Source organism: Macrotis lagotis, chromosome 5, assembly GCF_037893015.1.
Source record: "Macrotis lagotis isolate mMagLag1 chromosome 5, bilby.v1.9.chrom.fasta, whole genome shotgun sequence".
In the NCBI taxonomy this organism is placed as follows: domain Eukaryota; kingdom Metazoa; phylum Chordata; class Mammalia; order Peramelemorphia; family Peramelidae; genus Macrotis; species Macrotis lagotis.
Genome location: NC_133662.1, coordinates 17,318,027 through 17,338,099, shown reverse-complemented (window position 1 = coordinate 17,338,099; position 20,073 = coordinate 17,318,027). Strand labels below are relative to the sequence as shown.

The following is a 20,073-nucleotide window of genomic DNA, read 5'->3' as shown; positions in this document are numbered from 1 at the left end:
TATTCTAAGGAACAGTTCATTTAGTCCTACACTCTCTAATGTTTTTAGTAGGAATGGGTGCTATATTTTGTCAAAAACTTTTTCAGCATCTATTGATATAATCATATAATTTCTGATAGGTTTGTTGTTAGTATAATTAATTATACTAACAGTTTTCCTAATTTTGAACCTACTCTGCATCGGGACTGCATTTTTTAACATAATTTTTAAATTGAAAATCTTTTGCATGTGCAAAATTGATGGATAGTAAATCAGACAAAATTATTAAATCTTGTTTATCTTTAGATTCAATAACACTACTGTTGTCATGTACTCTCTAGGAGATCAAGGACAGAAGGAAAGAATCCTTGCAAAAAGCAACACTTCTTGTTTTAGCAAAGAATTGGAAACAATATAATCACCCATTGGTAGTAGTTCTCATACTTTTTGGTTTCAGAACCCATTTACACTCTTAAAAAATATTTAGGATTCCCAAAGAGCTCTTGTTTATGCAGATTATTTTCAGAGATATTTACCAGGAAAAAATGAAACTGACTTATTATAAAATATTTTATAATTGCTCCTAAAATAACAATAAACCAATTCCATGTTAACATAAAATATTATTTTCCAAAAGAAAATAAATTTAGTGAGTACAGTTTTACAAATTTTTGCAGCTTTCTTTAATTTCTGTCCTAATAAATTAGTTTGATTCTCATATTTGAGTCTGCATTCAATTTGCTGTGAGATATTCTTTTTGTTGATATATTTATGAAGAAAATCTGACCTCATCACAAATGTGTAGTTGGAAAGAGAGGAGCATTTTAAAAGGCAAATAACAACACTCTTTTTAAAAAATTAATTTATTCTTAATTTTTTGAATAAAGCAAGAATTTCCATAACATAGTGTAATAAAAAAAGATGATTTGCGTATAACACTGCAAAACCATTATGCACAATTTATTTCTTTTACATATCTAATAAAATAATCATGTAAATTTTTTTGTTTTTTCTTCCCTCTTTTTCCCTCTCCCCCACCCTAGAGATGAGACACAAATAGGTATGTGAATATATAATATTATATATTATTTATTATAAATATTTTATACATATGCAAAATTATGTTACATAGACTTCTATTTTTTAGTACTTTCTCTGGCTTCCAATAGTATTTCCTTTATATGTACTTTTAATATTTATAAAGTCAAAATGATCTGTTTGCTTAAAGTTGTTCTTAAAACAGTATTGCTGTTACTATACACAATATTCTCTTGATTCTGTTCATTTTGTGAAAGCTTTTCCATTTTTTTAAGATCACTGAGTTTTATTTTTACATCAATTTAGCTTTATTATAAAACTAGTTTTGACCTTGTAGTCAAAGATCCCTAAAAAGTTTTCGGAGATTCTCAGGAATTCTCAGATATCACTTAGAGAACCTCTGAATTAGTGAAAAATATATGAACATGATGGAATTTTTTTTGCCATGAAAATAAAAACAGTATAGATTTGTATATAAAAATGTAGAAAGATTTATATGAATGATGCAAAGTGAAATAAGAACAGGAACAGGAACATACTTCAGCTGATAACCACAATAATAATATAAGGGGAAATGACTTTGAAAAACCTCAGAATTTGTAAAAAGGAATTAACAAATCATGTCTTCCAAAGAATGATTCTAAAACACCTTTCCTATTGCTTGGCAGAGTAGGGATAGATTAGACATGCAGTATAAGACACATATTAGTTCAGCCATAGTAAGTTTATTGATTTATTTTGCTTAATTATACCTATTTGTTATAAGGGAGGTTTCTACTAATGAATGGGGGTAGCTGAGGTGGGAGATGAGTTAGAAGGATAATAGTGGACCTGAAAAAAAAGCATGAATAAACATTTGTAAAAAAGCATAGAAGAGGGATGGCTAGGTGGTATAGTGGATAGAGTCCACTGAGTCCTGGAGTCAGGAGTACCTGAGTTCAAATGGCTTCAGACACTTAATAATTACCTAGCTGTGTGGCCTTGGGCAAGCCACTTAACTCCATTTGCCTTGCAAAAACTAAAAAAAAGACATAGAAGAAAAAATAGTACAGAAGGAATTATAGAGATATAGAATTTTATAAGCAACTTTTAAAACAATACAGAAATATTTAAAAAATCAGAGTTCATCCTTGTTTTTTCTTTGTCTTGAATGTTTGTTAAGGTTAATTTTTTTGTTTGTTAAGGCTAACTGTTAAGGTAAAAATTTTTTAAAGATGAAAAGTTTTAAAATGGAAATCTGTCTGCTGGTATTCTCTTGGTAAATCACTGGAGGCCGAGACAGGGTGCCCTTAATTTAACTTTAGTATTTCTGCTTCTTCATTGTCTTCTTTCAGAAGCGTCTTTTTGAGATACATATAGCAAGTCTCCTTCCTTCTTTGACTTGGTTGTCTTGGTTGACTTATTGACTCTTACAGTTGGAAAAGAATTCAGACATGATCTTGTCCAATTCCTTTTTATAGATGAGGAACCTGAGACCCAGAGAGGGAAGGAAATGAGTTTGCCCACGGTCACATAGAAAGGGAGAACAGTTAAGAATCTAGTTTTGTTGAATTTCAAGGCAGGGTTTTTGTCTTTAAAATTGCTGCCTCCTATTTTTTTTCCCTCCCATACCAGGGGCTATCCTTTCTGTTCCTATTATTTACTAGTAGTTCTTCTTAACTTGAGCTCTCCCAGATCCAGACTTCCACTTCTCCCTACTGTCTTTCAAATAAGTAATTAAAACATTTACACTTTTACAAACAAAAAACAAAGTGACAAAAATAAACAATACAAAGGGCAAATTAGGAAGTTGGAATACGTGATCTTCTTAGGTACCTATAAGGAGCTAGGTTCCCATATCTACTTCCATGATTCCTTTTTCTCAGTTTTACTTTGGAGGAAGTGAGATCTATTTTCATATCACTGGGGCTGGTGTTCATCAGTTTCCCCCTACCCTTCAAAAGCTCCTTTTTCTTTGGATGGTTTTTAGTGGCCTTAGGAGTTAATTGATCATCAATATCCCAAAGAAAAGGTCCAACTGGTCTCTCCATCTCAGTGACTTCACAGAAGATTCGATATTCCTTCCAACTATCTTCTCTCAGATCTCAGTCCCAATGTCTTCTAATAGATTGAGATGCAGAACAGTGTTTTCAGTTATGTCCTTACTTGGGATTCATTTATGCCTTCTTGCCAAAAATTAGGTCAAATAAAGGAGAAGATCAGTTTAACCATCAGAGACTAAGGTCTTGAAATGAGGATAATAGAAAAAAGGGAAGAATCTGAATCTTCCCCCAAATTGGTTATTAATAATTATTTCTCTCAGGTGATATAGGTCAGATCCTGTTTACATTTTAGTAGTTAGTCAAATAAACAGGTGTTAGGAATATAAAAAAGGCAAAAAAAGAGTCCCTGATCTCAATGAACTCACAGTCTACTGGTGGAATCTATATGAAAGCAACTACACAATAATAATTAATAATAATAATAATAATAATAATAAACAACTAGCATACATATAGCATTTTAAGGTTTGCAAGACATTTTATAAATATTATCTCATTTTTATCCTTAAAATAACCCTGGCAGGTAGATGCTAATTATTATTCCCATTTTATAAATGAAGAAACTATGGTAGACTCAGGGGAAAGATGAAGAAAATTGTGAATGTAGAAATTGGGTGGAGATGTAACTTGACTCCCACCTTCTCTTGCAATGTAAATTGACTAGAAGTAAAGAATTATGATCATAACAGAAACAATTTGTAATCTGTTCAAATTGGGAGATCCCCATTACCATTGATTCATTGTTTAATGTAAAATTTGTATCTGATCTCCTTGGGCTTTATCCTCTTCCTAATTTCTGGCCCAGTAAGAGAAAGGGAGTTGACCTTTTGCCCTCTAGATGAGAGGCAAGACATAAAAACCTGGGTTGGACTCCAGCTCCAGGCCACAGTTTTCTCTGACCATGGCCCAGCCAGTGCTGCTTGGCTGTTCTTTTATCCCTCTCTCTCCCTCTCCCTATCCCTTTCTATATATTGTAACTTCTTTTAATAAGTTTTTGTTTTATTTCCACCCTTGTTTTCCTGAGTCTGAATAATGATTTCTTATAGGCAGAACTGCCCTCAAATAGCCAGTGGCTACATAACAGCAAGCCAGCCATGATGAAATCTCGGCCCAGACTTGGGAAACTAGATCAAGCTCCATAGGTGAGAAGCATACCCCTCTTTTTAGATCCTAGAATTTTAGAAAAGTAGGGAAATTATTGGATCTCTAGTTCTCCTTTTGTGTTTCTCTTTTTCCAGAAAATGGAAAAAGGTTGATTTTTGTGGGGAATCAGCTGAGGAGTGGCGTCAGACTTGGCCCATACACTGATCCCATGTAGTGTTTCACAGTAGCCCTGGTGTGGACCTGCCGGTGCTGTTTTCAGCCATCTTTATGTGGGCCTGCCTTATTTTATTCAGACTGACTGGTGTTGGCAGTTCTGAGGTATGTTTGGTTTATACCCCACTGTGGAGTAAGGGTTGTCAAAGAAGGACATTTGGTGTATGTCCAGTTGATGTGTTTGCCTACCTATAAACTGATGGAGAAAAGACCCCCACCGCACCCCAGCTGTGTGCTTGCTCCTTGGAAGGTATTAGATTTGACAAAAGCAAAACATCTGAGCTCCTGGAAATTATCTGTAGGTAGAACTCTTTTTTTCTCTTTGAAATTCTCTTTCATTCTCTGCCACCACCACCTTCTGCAGGGGTGGGTGGGGGGGAGAAGGAAATCTTCCTTGTTAGAACTTTGAAACTTAAACCTGTGTCTCAGATGAGATACATGCTTCCCTACTGTAGGAAGGGTAAGGACCCCCCCCCCACCCCAAACTTGTAGAAAACAGGCCCCCATGCCTTCTTCCTGGTTTGGGGAATGGGAGGTAGGTGGGCAACAATCATGTTTATTAGTTCATTAGTTTTCTTGCTTTTGATTTTATTCATTTTTCCTTTAATTTTTAGAATTTCTAATTTGGTACTTAATTGGGGGTTTTTAATTTGGTCTTTAATTTTTTTAGTTGCATATTTAGTTTATTGATTGCTTCTTTCTCTAATTTATTTATATAAGCATTTAAAGATATAATATATCCCCTGACAGCCACCTTGAGTGTACTCCATAGGTTTTGGTATATGTTGTCTCATTATTGTCATTAACTAGGATGAAATAATTAATTCTTCCTATAATCTGTTGCTTGATCCATTCATTCTTTAAAATGAGATTATTTAGTTTCCAATTAGTTCTGGGTCTATATCTCCCTGGCCCAATATTACATATAATTTTTATTGAATTATGATCTGAGAAAGATGTATTCACTATTTCTGCCTTTCTGCAATTGATCATTAGGTTTTTATGTCCTTGTACATGATCAGTTTTTGTGTAAGTGCCATGTACTGCAGGAAAAAAAAGAATATTCCTTTCTATCCCCACTCAATTTCCTCCATAGGTCTATCATATCTAAGTTTTCTAATAATCTATTTACCTCCTTAACTCCCTTCTTGTTTATTTTATGATTCAATTTATCTAAATCTGAGAGAGAGAATTTGAGGACTCTCACTAGTAGAGTTTTGCTGTCTATGTCTTTTGGTAGCTCTTTCAAATTCTCCTCTAAGAATTTGGGTGCTGTCCCATTGGGTGCATACATATTTAGTATTGAAATTACTTTATTGTGTATGGCACCTTTTAGGAGGATATAGTTTCCTTCCTTATCTCTTTTAACACTATTTTTGTAGCTGCTTTGTCTGAGATAAGGATTGCTACCCCTGCCTTTTTCACTTCAGCTGAAGCAAAATATATTTTGCCCCAACCTTTTACCTTTACTCTATATGTATCTTTCTGCTTCAAATGAGTTTCTTGTAAACAGCATTTTGTAGGATTCTGGTTTTTAATCCACTTTTCTATCTGCTTACATTTTAAAGGAGAATTCATTCCATTCACAGTCAAAGTTATAATTACTAACACTTTATTACCCTCCATGCTATCTTCCTTCTGTTTGCATTTTTCCCCTTTTTTCCCTTTATCCATATTCCCCAGTATTTTGTTTCTGAATTCTGCCACCTTCAGTGTGTTTGCCCTCTTATATCAACCCCCTCCCCTTTTTTCCCCCTTTCCCTTTTCCCCTTCTTCCCTTCATTCTCTTAGTTCCCCTTCTTATCCCCCTCCCCTCCCCCTCCCCTTTTCCTCTTTTAATGCTTGAAAGCTAAGATAAGTTTCTTAACTTGATTAAATAAGACACTTTAAGCCAAGTCTGATGAGATGAAGATTCAGGTGGTTCTCACCTCCTCCCTTCTTCCCCTCAATAACAATAGATCTTTTATAACTCTTGATGTAATGAGATTTACTCCATTCAGTCTCCCTCCAACCTCCCTTCTCCTTACTGCCCCACTTTTTAAGGGAGGTATTATTTTTAAATCATTCTATCTGAGTCACAGAAAAGTTATGGGTGTCCATCACTTTTGGCTATGTATATTCTCTCTAATAGAGTTACAATTCTCAAGAGTTATGAGACTTTCTTCCAAGTGGGTATATAGCCAGTTTCATCTTATTGTATAGCAGTTTTTTTTTAATCTTTTCATGTGTGTCTTGAGCCTCCTGTTTGATGTCCAAATTTTCTATTAAGCTCTGGTCTTTTCATCATGAAATCTTGGAAGTCTCCAATTTCATTAAATGTCCATCTTTTGCCCTGGAAGAGAAGGCTCAGGTTTACCAGGTAGTGGATTCTTGGCTGAATTCCAAGCTCCCTTTCTCTTTGGAATATCTCATTCTAGGCCCTTTGATCCCTTAAAGTTGCTGTGGCCAGGTCCTGCTGTGGCTCCTTGGTATTTAAATTTTTTCTTTCTGGCTGCTTGTAGGATTTTTTCCTTTTATCTGATAGTCCTGGAATTTGGCCACAATATTTCTTGATGTTTTAATTTTAAGATCTCTTTCTGGAGGGGATAGATGTGTTCTTTCAATAACTATTTCATCCCCTGGTTCCATGATATCAGGACAATTTTCCATCACTAAATCCTGTAATATTGAGCCCAGGCTTTTTTTCTCTTCATTTCAGGAAGGCTGATAATTCTCAAATTCTCCCTTCTTGACCTGTTCTCAAGGTCAGTGGTTTTGCTGATGACATATTTTACATTTTTCTTATATTTTTTTGATCTTTTGGTTTTGTTTAACACAATCTTGTTGTCTCATGAAGTCATTAATTTCCACCGATTCCGTTCTTTTTTTTAAAGAAGAAGAATTTTCTTCATTTATCTTTTCCAACTCCTTTTCCAGTTGGGCCATTCTATTTTTGACAGACTTTTCTATTTGCCCAAATGTAGTTTTGAGAGAATCATTTCCTTTTTGCATTTGCTCAATTGAAGATTTGAGAGAGTTAGTCTCATTTTGTATTTGTCCAATTGTATTTTCCAACGATTTGTTTTCTTGTTGCATGATGTTAATTTTTTCTTGCAACATGTTAATTTTCTCTTGATTTTCTTTTCCCATTTTTTTCTAATTGATTTTTTAAACTCCTTCCTGATTTCTTTTAGGAAGTCTTTCTGGGCTGGAGACCAATTCATATTCTCCTAAGCAGTGCTAGATCTCTCTGGGTTAGAATCTCTCTCTTCTAAGTATTTCTTCATGCCCCCCCCCCCCCGTTCCTCTGGCCTTTTTTCATCTTGCGTTGGGGGGGGGGGGTGGAGCTGGCACTCAGAGGTTTGCTTTTGAAGATCCTAGAGGCTTTGTTCACTTGGCTTAGTAATTCCAGGGACCAGCCAGTAGGGGATGCTGGTTGCTTTCTCTGTAGTGAGGTCCTCAGCAGCAGGGTCTCAGCTGACCATGAACACTGGGCTGGGCACTGGGGTAGGGAGTTAAATCTCTCTTTGTTGAGTGAACTCTGTTGCCCTGAGGGGGTGGGATTGTTTATTGTTTGTTCTGGGCAAACTGAAAGTATAAAGCTCAGGTCCCCAGGCCAGATGGTTGTTCTCCAGGACTGCTCTGAGACTCTGTGCTGGAACCCATCCTCCCATACATTCCCCCCGCCCCCCTTTCTGAGGGAAAAGAGAGAGCACCTATCACAGTGCCTGTCTTCTCTCTGCCATCTTGGCTGGAAATCTCAACATTCTTTGTTCAACAGAAAATTTATATCACAATAGAATGACATGACTGAAAAATATGTTCCCTGTTATGAGGACAAAGGTGCAGGGAAAGTGGGTTGGAGAGTAAAACTGTGAGCCAAGACTTGTTCTGGAAGGAAGAAGTATATCTTTAGGGATAAATAGAAAACAGCTACAGAATATTAAATTAGGATTGAATGAATGTCAAAGAAGGGACAGCTAGGTGACCCAGTAGATAAAATGCTATCCTGGGAATCAGGAGGACCTGTGTTCAAATCTGGATACTTACTGATTATATGACCCTGGGCAAGTCACTTAACTCTTTTTGCCTCCATTTCCTCATCTGTGAAATCAATTGGAGAAAGAAATGGCAAACCATTCCAGTATCTTTGTCATAAAAATCCTGTATGGATTCAAGAAGAGTTGGACACATTTAATTGACTAAATAACAACAAAGGATAAGGACTACCAAGCAATACTTGTGGAAAAATCTAGAAGTGGCTGTGGAGTAAAAGGCATTCTTCAATTCCTCCACTACAACTAGTAAATTGAGAAATATGAGTGAAAGATATTGAGTATTGGAAATGGTGTCCAGGAATGCAGTACCATAAGGAGAGAGAACTCTCAGGAAGAACTAGAAGGCAGGAGTAGAAAAAGAAACATTTTAATGTGAAATTTTGGAAGAGAACACAATAGAAGAGAGGAGACTATATCTGGAGTAGAACTTTGACCTTGGGTAGGGTTAAGGGGGGAAAAAAGTAAGGGATCTGGCTTGGGGAATGGGGAATCAAGTTTATAATAGAGACAGTTGTGTGTAGAATCTCTGAAGGATGGGACAGGTATGATTGGGATGAGGAATAAGTCTAGGCAGTTTCAGGGCCTAGAAAGAAGTTTATTCAGGAGGCAGATGATCAGACTACTTACTTCTCTGAACTTCCATTTCACCACTTGGAAAATGAGGGGGATGAATTCCATTGGTGGATCCCAAACTATGGGTTAGGGAACCCCAGGGCTGGGAGGACAGAAAGTACTGCAAATGATCATCTCATTAAAGAGCTAACCTAGGAGCCTGAAGGCCTTGGTTTGACTTTGACCTTTGACACATACTGAACTCTGAAAGCAACACTATTCATGTTATCAGAGGAATCATCCTGGTGGTTTCCCCAATTTAATCCCCTTCAGTTCAAGAAGAGCTTAGGAAATACCTATTATGAACAGGTTACAGGGCTAGGATGTGAACTTAACCTTCCTTGGCATTTCCAGGAAGAAGCTGTTCACCTTTTTCAGTCCTTCAACTTCCAGTACCTGACCATTCCCATCCACTCCTCAAATCTTTCTACACTACAGTTTTGATGGTAGTTTATATTGGATTGTGGAGAAGGTGAGGCATTTTCTTGTCTGGTCTCATTTTTATGCCAGGCAGACATTTTTCTGGGGCTTCTAAATCTACTATGTTCAGTGTCCACACTAATACTACTCATCCAAATATGTCCATGTCTTAGACAGTTACACAGGATCCCCTGATTTTATACTAACACATACATAAAACACATAAAATTTTACTTCACTGATTTATATCTGTAACTTTGACTGCATGAGACAAGGTATGTGTATTGGTGATGGGGTGGGATCCACCAGAAATGTTGTTGAAGCTGGGGATACTAGCAAGTTCTAATTGAAAGAGCATGGACATAGAGTATAGTCTTAGATTTTCCATTTATCTGTATTATGAGATTATTCCACTTCTCTTAGATTTAGTAATCTATCGTAAAATGAGGGGCAATGATTGGAACAATGTGGGAAACACACTTTGTGGATTGTAAAGTGCTCTACATCTGGGAGTTATTAGCATTGTCTTCATTCTGGACACCATCTATACCCACTGTTCTACAGAAAAAATATGAAGGGATTTGCTTGATCAGATCATCATTGGGTCTGGGGATAACAGAGGAGCCATCTTCTCAGAAGTAAGAACAATAAGTTAGAGTACTAAATGATAATAATGAATGGTATATAATGTATACTATTATAATTTAGCCTATGGTATTCATGAATATGATGCCTTATGCTTTTTTGAGGGGCCATTACCTCATTTGACCAGCAGCCTTGTTAGATCAGCCTCAGGCCTCTCCAGGGAAGAGGGAGTCATATAAAGTTAGGAGATAAGGGGTCCATGTGTTTCTTTACTGTTCATTTTACAGCCCCCTTAAAGGAGTTCCATTAAATAATCTCAAACTACTGCAGAGAGACCTATCATCACACCTGTCACTTCTGTAGCCAGAAACTTGGTATCATTCCTTCCTTTAAGTCCACTGTGTTCAAAGAGTCCTATGTCCCATTAATCAATGTACTGCTTCTAGCCCGTTAGTCTAAAGTGGCCTCTTCCCAGACACAGTGACTCTGGATGGGAGAAGAAAGGAGCCTAGGGAGCTGAAGGGTGTCCTGGATCTGGGGAAACCTTTATTTATTGACTTTCTTCCTCTATTTTCAAGTTGATTATGACTTGAAGTCTCATTTTTTTAGCCCTAGCCTGATCCCCCATATTCTTGTATCATATACTAAGCTCTTTTCACTTTTCTCTTATGAAGTACCAATCTTCTGACAATGAGAAAACATCAACCTCATATTTATCACACTTTTCCCTCTCCAAATAAGTCATTATGAATCCTGGTCTGTGGAACTGGGGTGCTGGTCTTCAAGTAGTCTTCTGAGACAAAGGACTTTCTCTTTGCTTAGCTTGGGCAGCTACCCTAGTGACTCTTATTTTTTTCTCCAGTTTGAAATTGAAGGTTGCAGGGTTCCAAGCAAAACTGAGGAGCAGAGAAAGTTTGCCTGTTGAAAATTTTTTTTTTCTAGAAAGTTTTGTTTTTTTAAAATAAGCATTTGATACTCTCATTCATTTTTAATACCCCCTTGCTATTTGGCTTCCTAACTCATTACTCATTGAAACTGTTACCTCTAAAGTTACAAATGTTCTCTTAACTTGACAGATCCATGATCCTTTTCAGTCTTCATCCTTCTTGACCTATCTGCAATATCTTACTCTGATAATCACCTCTTTTCTTATTGGCTACCTCAGGGCCTGGCCTTAAGAATGAGAATTTTAAAAATACTTGGGCATCTTTCCTTTAGAATTGGGCTTAGGGAGATGCTTCTTTCTGGGGATTGAAAAGTCCATGCTTTCTGGTAAATTTAAAATGAATTTGGATCCACTCACCTAGACCCCGGAAACTGCTCAGGAGAACAACCAGAGCTGTGAAAACTAGGTCTTTGGTCCCAATGAGCCCACATAGTACAAGAATGACTGGGGAACTTGAGAAAAAGAAGTTAAGAAAAATGGGAGGTGGGTGGATGATGAATGATTTCTTAGGTCAAGGCCTCAGCCCTACCTGTGGAGATTCCATATATTCCCTGTGTTGATTTTAAATAAAATAAATAAAAATGGAAGAAGAGAAAGAAAATGTGACAAGAAATAAGAGCAATGCAAGAAAATTATGAAAAGAGAATTAGCAATTTATATTTTAAAAGGCATAAAAATACTAAAGAAAAATCATCAAAAAAGCAGAATTGGTTAAATGGGAAAAACATATAAAACTTCAATCAATAAAATAATTTCTTAAAAATTAAAATTAGTAAAGTGGAAGCTAATGTCCTCATGAAATATCAAAAAAAAATAAATCAAGTTTAAAGCATGAAAAAAACAAACAAAATGTAACAATCTCGGGAAAAACTGTACTGGAAAATAGATTTAAAAAAAGATAATTTAAGAACTTCTTGGTACTCCTGAAAACCATGATCAAAAAAAGAGTTAGGCATCATATTTTAAGAAATTGTTAAGAAAACTGTCTAGACTTCTGGCCAAGATGGTGGAGAGAGGCCAGGCACTGTGCTAAGGTCTCCTGGCTTTCCTTCAGTAATATGAAATAAGCCTCTTAACAGAATTCAAATCCACAAATTCCAGAAAGAGCAAAGGAGAAGAACATCTACAAACAAGGTCTGTCTCAGAAGAACGTGGGTGAGCCAGGGGCAGAGAGCAGAGAGTTAGCCCAGGGGTGTGGGGTGAGACCCAGGACTAACCTCAGCAGGCAGGAGAGCAGCACACCAGGTGGGAGAGCTCCAGCATGGTGGCTAGACATCAATCTGATCAGCTCTGCTAGTTGGGAAGACAAGAGCCTTGTGCCCCATAATTTCAGTGGAGTCCCCATGTTTCCAATTGAACCCTTCCCCCTCCCCATCCTTGTGAGAGAAAGGGACTCTTCCCAGTACAAACACAGTAATAACCTCCTTCCCCTCAGAGAAAGCTAGAACTTCTGAGGAGAATATGAATTGGTCTCCAGCCCAGAAAGACTTCCTAGAAGAAATCAGGAAGGAGTTTAAAAATCAAGTGGAAAAAATGGGAAAAGAAACTCTAGAGAAAATTAACTCCTTGCAACAAGAAAACAAATCCTTAGAAAATACAATTCGACAAATGCAAAAAGAAAACAATCCTCTCAAAATCTCAATTTGTCAAATCTAGCCTCAGACACTTATTAGCCATGTGACCCTAGGCAAGTAACTTAACTTCTATTTGTCTTAAATCATTGAAGAAGGAAATGGCAAACCACTCCAATATCTTTGCTTAAAAAAATCCCATGGACAGAATGGTCCACTGTCACAAAGAATTGGACACAACTGACTGATTCAACAAAACTCATTCTCTCTCTCTCTCTCTCTCTCTCCCCACCCCCTTTCTCTTTGCCTTTCTGTTTCTTTGTCTTTCTATGTATGTGTATATTAACCAACTCATATACATACACACATACGTATATACAGAAACGTATATATGCATTTATCTATATATATATGTATGTATCTATACCTATAAATTGGAAGGTAGATTAAGGGAAATGGTAGTGGTCAAAAGAAAAAAAGAAAGAAATTTTGAGGAGAGACAGACAGAAAGACAGAGAGGGAAGGTGGGAGGGAGAGAAAGGATAAACATAAAAATAATAGAATAAAGAGAAATACACAGTAATCATAACTGTAATTAAGAAGAAATCATCCACAAAATGGTAGAGGATAGCAGAATAGATTAGAAATCAGAATTGAACTTGAAGCACACTTGAAATGGAATGATACATGCAGAGTTCAAAAATTTAGGACAGAGTAGAATCTATTATATTTTAGCTAAAATTTAAAAAAAGCATAAGTAGTGATCATGATCTCAGACAAGGCAAAAGGTAAATAGACTGAATTTAAAAAGATAATCAGGGGAAAAAACATATTAAAAGGTATCACAGACAATAATGTCAATACTAAACATATAAGCACTCAATGGGGTAGCGAGGTGGCATTGTGGAGGGAGTACTCCTCCTGGAATCAGGGAAACCTAAATTCAAATCTAGCCTCAGACATTTCTTAGCTGTATGACCCTGAGCAAGTCAATTAACCTCAGTTTCATCATTTGTAAAATGAGCTGGAGAAAGAAATGGCAAACCACTGAAGTACCTTTACTAAGAAAACTCCAAATGGGGTCATGAAGTATCAGACACAACTTAAACAGCAACACTAAATGTAATACAAACTGATCAGTGGTAAAATGATGGAGACAAGTAGCATAAAGTTAATTTTTTCCTCCCTGTTCTTAATTTATTTTTCTCCAAATGAAAGTTTGATTTAAAAAAAGTGAGAAGGAGAGTTTAGCAGCAGATTAGAACTGTGAAAGCTGTTTTAGGTAAGAACTTCATTAATTTCTCCCACATTCTAAGCAACCTTTCTGTGCCTTTTTATTTATTTTTTAATCAACAACCATTATATTTGACTGAGTTTTCCTGTTTGAAATCTCCAAGGTAGTCAAATACATTTGTGAACAATACTAGACATGACACAAGACAAAGGTTTTCCTGACAAGCTCATAGAAAAGGAAGAAAGGAAGAAAAAATGTTTCCTACTATTGGGGTAGAAGTGTTTAACCTAAGAGCACCCAGGCCTGGACATCAATTCTTTTGACTAATATATGTTTGAGCTTCCCTCATTTAACTGATCATTATAAACAAATGGTCATTATAAACAAATGGTCACTGATGGCAGATGACCAATTCATCAGAGTTGCTCAATCAATCAAGATAATATCAATATATTGACAGCCTGTTGGTATTCCCTTGAGGAGCCAGGGAGGACAGGGACAATCAATCTGACTTCAATATCCAGATATAAGCAGCTCCCAAACCTCAAGCTCTGAAGGAAAGATGACCAGGCATTTCTTTCTCATTCTTAGGGCCAGACCTTGAGGTTGATAATTACTTGAAAAGTCAAAAGTAAATAAAAGAGATAAAATGTCATCTTGCATATAAGTGGCTGATTTTGATGATGTCCTTGAAGCATCCACCATTACTGATGGAATCCTCTTTAGGTACTATTTACATCTACTATGTAGAATGTCCACTCTAAAGGATTAATGGATTGAGGGTGAAGAAGAGGAAGCCTCCCTGGCTCCTTAAGGGAACACCAAAAGGCTGTAGGCTTCAGAGAATAAAAGTACAAAGAGAGCATGCAGGGTGAGACACTAAGGAGAGGAAAGGGAAGAGAGAGGAAAAGCAAAATATAATTCAATAGAAATCATAGTCATAACTTCTCCCTTTTTGACTTTAGGATGCATGAAGACTTGATTTGTTGTTTAGTTGGGGCCATGGGGAGGACTTTCAGGAGACACACACTGAGTTCCCAAAGTAGCAGGAAGGATATGGGGTAATAAGGAAGTGAAAATGGTGGTTTATTTCTCTTTTTTCCTGTCATAAATTCTCTCCTTAGGGTTAGGGTTTCTACCTAGAGTTCTGTCCTGGGTAGATTTAAGTGACAATTGCAAACAAGAGGTGTCAGACTGGGGGGGGGACTTTAAGGGGGAAAAGAATAATTTCAGGTTGAAGGATAATGGGCACAGATTTTTTTTATAATCTGAACTTTCTCTTATTTCCCCAGGAAAGGAAGGAGCCACTGAGTTTTCTCAAGATCAAAAGAACCTGAAATGAAATGAATTCATTTCCATGTCCATCCCAACATGATGAGTGTTCTAGCCATTTGGTATTATGAGAATTTCTTTAGCCACCTGATTCCTTACCCAGATGCTTGAAACCCTTTGCCCACTCTTTCAGCTCTGAATGAACATCATGGCTCACCTAATTTTTTCTCTCATGATGTAAAGTCCCCCATGTCTATTTCTGGTATTCTTGTTGTTCTGTAGATGTATCAGTCTGTTTTTCTGAGCCCTTAAAGTGGTTCCTCATTGCCTTGGAAATGAAGTTCAAATTCCTCATTCTCACAAACTTTCATGGTATGGACTTCAATTATTGATCCACTCTTCTTTTTCACTATTTCCCTACAAAGCCTCTCCCCTATAGCCAAATTAGGCTTTTCATGTTTTCCAGAACATCATACAAAATTCCAAGTCTAAATGAGGCTCTCTAATATGTATATGAGGATCCCAAATGTGCTATGTTTTAACTAATAAAACCATTTATTAATATTGTACCCTATGTTGTATTTTTAATTTTGCTTTTCTCCTTATTTATTTTATCTGCTTCCCAATTAGGTCTTATTCTGATTCAGCTGCATTTGAGAATATTGTGGACTGTATACAGTCCAACTGCTGAATTTAGACATATCTGGGGACACAGGGTTAGGTTCATCTTTGCAACTTGTTCCTTACTAGTCTGCTTATTTATAAAGTCCTGCTCCCTGGGCTTCTAGTCAGGTCCTATTTATTCCCTAGAAACCTTTAGAGATCCTAACTCCTTGAAGAAGATCAGAGTGATATCCCAACCAGATTTGATGCCACTATATAATAGAATTCATGTCATTCTATTTCTTTCATAATATTCAGCACTTCCCCAATTGTAGTTTCTGAGGTGGGTACTTAAAGATTGGGCTATGTAATATTTTTCTACAATTATTTTAAAAATCAGTTCCAATATCCTCATACCTCAGGCAGCCAGGAAACACAGTGAATAGAGTACTGCACTTCAAGTAAGAAAGACTAATCTTAGTCCAAAGCTGCCCTTACACATTTATTAGTGGTAGGACTTTAGGCAAGTCACTTAAGCCTTTTTTGCCTCATTTTCTCATCTGGAAAATGAGCTAGTGAAGGAATCAGCAAATTGCTCCTCTATTTTTAACAAGAAAATCACAAATGATATCACAAAGAGTCAAACATAATTGAAAAATGAACAACATTTATTTCAGGAGTTTTCTTTTTCTTCTTAACTAGAGAGTAAGTTCTGGTGTGGGGAGAGAGTGACAGACAGGAGGAAGATTTTTGTTACTTAAAACATAATTTAATTTTTTTAATAAAAGAAAGTGAATACAGATTTCTAAAAGAGAACTGACTGTGGAACTGCAGTCAGATACTTATTTCTAGTTAACTTATTGGTATTTATAGGTACTTATTATTTCTAGTTAACTTATTGGATGATTTACTGATGGAATCCTCTTTAGGTACTATTTACATATAATATACAGTATGTCCACTCTAAGGAATTAATGGATTGAAGAGGAAGAAGAGGAAGCCTCCCTAGCTCCTCAAAGGAACACCAACAGGCTGTCAATATATTGATATTATTTTGATTGATTGAACAACCCTGATGAATTGGTCATCTGCCATCAGTGACCATTTGTTTATAATATAATCTGGAGAGGCACTGTGAGAACTGAGATGTCAACTTAAGTTAGTTATCTCCCATTTTGTAATTTATTATTCCCTGAACTATGTAATGTTATGAAATATGTCTTTTGATTAAAAGATGGGAAACCTGGGACAAGTCATAAATAAATACAGAATTGTAGATCTCATATATCTATTGACTAAGGAAAATCTATTAACTTGGAAAATTCCAGTCCTAGCACCCAGAAAAACACACACACACACACACACACACACACACACACACATGGATTCACTTATTTCTACAATCTATTGCCAGTGCAAACACAATTATTTTGAGGGCATTTGGAGATAACATCTAAGATGATAAAAAAGAGACTGAAGCATAAAAAAGATTAAAAAAATAAAAAAAATACGATAGAGAAGGATGGTTTTTGTTCTTAGTCTAGGACTTTGGATTTCAGTTTCCCTTGTTAAGCAGGAGTATGGATTGGACTACACAACCTAACCCATGAAGCATGAGGTAAAATCTCTGGAAAGCTTCTGGGGAAACATGAAAAAATATAAGGATTAGACACTTGGAAATAACAATCTTTTTGAGACTCTTCTTCTCCTTTGCATACCATGGCTACAGCAAAATTGGGGGGTGTATCAGAGTTCTATGTCTCTGAGGGGACAATTTCAGACAGTTGGCAGATCTGAGACATGTAACAAGTAACCCTAACAAGTTGCCCTGGTAACAATAGGATAGTTTTGATTAAGGAAATTTAATCTACAGGGTAGCAGGCTGATTTTAGGTGGTAATCACTGTGGAGTTAAACCAGAAGAGATATTTATGGTATGCCTCTGAATCTTTACCTGTTCAGCTGTCTGGTCCCTTGTCCCATAGAGATGAACATGACAAGGATCCAGAGATAACTTTGGGTTCTCACTTGGTGGGGTTTAATAAGACTGAAGATTCAGCCTTATTTTTTTTTATCAGTATTAAAGGCAATGGAGGAGGTGACTGATTCCTAAATTCAGTCTCCTACTTGCATATTAATGTGCTGACCAGGTTCCAACATGTGCAGGGTGGAAGTGCTGACCACAGTCCTTATGTAGCAAACAATACAGTGGGTGCATGCTTAGAACATTTCCCTAGCTGAACAACTATGCCAGTAGTTCTCAAATCTTTTGGTCTCAAGACCCACTGAGACTAATAAAAATTATTGAATATACCACAGTTTATGGGGGCTATATTTACCAATGTGTACTGTATTGCAAATTAGAACTAGTAATATTGTAAATTATTTAATAATTAATTTCCAAATAACAATAATAAACTATTACATGTTAATTTTTTATGAAAAAAATTTTCTAAAAGAAAATAAAATTAGTGATCCAGAGTAGCATTATTTTACAAATTCCTGCAAAGCTCTTTAATGTCAGAATGAGTAGGAGATAACTGGATTGTCCCATCTGATTCTGCATTGTCTGTTGCTTGTTGATGAAGTGGAAATACTGATCAGAAAAGTTAACTTTTCCATGTTGACTTGCTCCCTACAAAGCACTATCTTGTATAATATTACATTTTTCTAAAAACTCTGAAAGACTTATTTTGTACCTCTCTATACTGCCTTTGGACTAACAGATTCTCACTATCTTGTATCTGATTAGAAACGTACCCATATCTTTTACCTGGTATCCTGTACATTATGACAAGGTTGTCATGCTGGCCCACTGAGGCATATAAACAAAGTGACTATTTCTGATATTATTCCCAAGCCACACTCATAGAGAAAGCATCCCACTCAACCCTTCCCCATTTTTTCACAGCTCACACTCTCTTATCTCTTCTTTTAAAAGCTTTTCCCTATCTTCAAAACCTTGCTATTGCCATATAGTTCAGTCCAACGACTAAAAGCAAGTCAACTAGAAAAATGAGAAAAGAAGACAGAATCCCAACATAAAGAGTTATTTTGTATCAGGGAAGTTCAAATCACAATTGCAGACCTCACTTGCCATGGTACTTGCTTGACTTTTGCCAACAACTTTTCTGGGGTGACTGGGATTGGGATTTTTCTAGTTGCCTGTGCACAGGCTGGTGATCAGGTGAACCAGTTCATAGGTTCAGCAATAGTGTACTAGGGTGCTCTGTTTTCTTCCAGTGACTTTTTGATCAGCAATCCAAGCATTTCTCTTTGCCCCTTACAAGCCACAAAAAGTGCCTTCCTGAGGCCTGTCAGAGCTGGAGCCCACAGTGAGCCAGGAAATATTTTCATACCTATAGAAATTACAGTGGAACAATCTGCCAGATTATTCATTGGACATAGATAAAAAATAGTTTGTCTCATCAAAAAATAAGAGTTGGCTGAGAAATGAAGACCAAAACTTTGGCTTTCAGGTGTCTATACCTCCAGTTAACCTGCCTATATCATCTATCATTCCATCCCAAAAGGACTCTCCTGGGGAGTATGACTTCAAGTTTGGTTTTCTACAATCTGGAATAGCCAAGTCTGTCACCTCATGTGCTCTCCTAAGCTGAACAAGCTATTTTAGTGGCTGGCCAAAACCTGCCCTGTTCAGCTCTCACCTCACCACTACCTCACCACCACCTGCTGGTTCCCAAGTCTGTGTTATAGCAAGTTATAAGTAATCAGAACACATAACCAAGGTGGTTAAGCACTGTACCCACCATGAGTTCATAGATGCCCTGGCATCTCCACAGTACCTGATCCAGGTGTAAGGAAACCTATAGGCTGAATACCTTAATGTTGCTGCCACAATGTGACAGAGTGTGTGTGTGTTCCTTATGTGTCCCTCAAAGCTGGTTGTAATTGTACTACAGTTCATTGCAACTATATGCGCAAAAGTTCCTGCATGGGGGGCATGAACTGGTGCCTGATCCTCACCATCATACCCCTGGAATTCTCCAGTGGTCAACTCCTTGGATATCAAAGCTTTGAAGTTTGTATGTGCCTGTCCTGGAAGAGACTGGCAGATTGAGGAGGAATATTTCCTCAAGAAGGGAAGTTAAAACCCACAGTCATCCTCTGGGAGCAATAAGTGAGCATTGTTTACAACTCCTGGAAGCACTCCCAAGGCTAAAATAAAACGAATGATGGGAGAATATTTCACCCTCCAGATCTGGGTTCACCACCTCTATGAACTGCTCCAGGAGATGAAGGATATCTCAGAACCGAAAGAAGCTCCCAATGGAAAAGAACTTGAGAGGACATGACTAATATGGAAAAGTGTTTTGACATAGTTATACATGTATAACTTACATCAGATTACTAGCTATCAAGGGGAGGGGGGAATGGAAAAGGGGGAGGAAGAAAAA

At 36.9% G+C, this 20,073-nt stretch overlaps 1 protein-coding gene and 1 pseudogene across 14 annotated transcripts in view; both read left to right on the top strand.

Annotated features, from left to right (window-relative positions):
- Positions 1-15,617, top strand: part of TREML2 (triggering receptor expressed on myeloid cells like 2) — a 77,711-nt gene extending 62,094 nt beyond the window's left edge. For 13 of the 14 annotated variants that reach the window (XR_012478525.1, XM_074236899.1, XM_074236903.1 and 10 more), the window contains one exon: positions 15,074-15,617. Coding sequence is in view for 12 of the 14 variants with exons in the window: in XM_074236899.1 (XP_074093000.1) it covers positions 15,074-15,123 (50 nt within the window). In the remaining 2 variants the exon portion in view is untranslated. Of the gene's footprint in view, positions 1-4,105; positions 4,202-4,297; positions 4,482-15,073 lie in introns of all 14 variants that reach the window. The other variant, XR_012478524.1, reaches the window with a different exon arrangement.
- Positions 15,618-17,262: 1,645 nt separating this feature from the next.
- LOC141489210 (cellular tumor antigen p53 pseudogene) lies at positions 17,263-19,767 on the top strand (annotated as a pseudogene).
- The last annotated feature ends 306 nt before the right edge of the window (positions 19,768-20,073 follow it).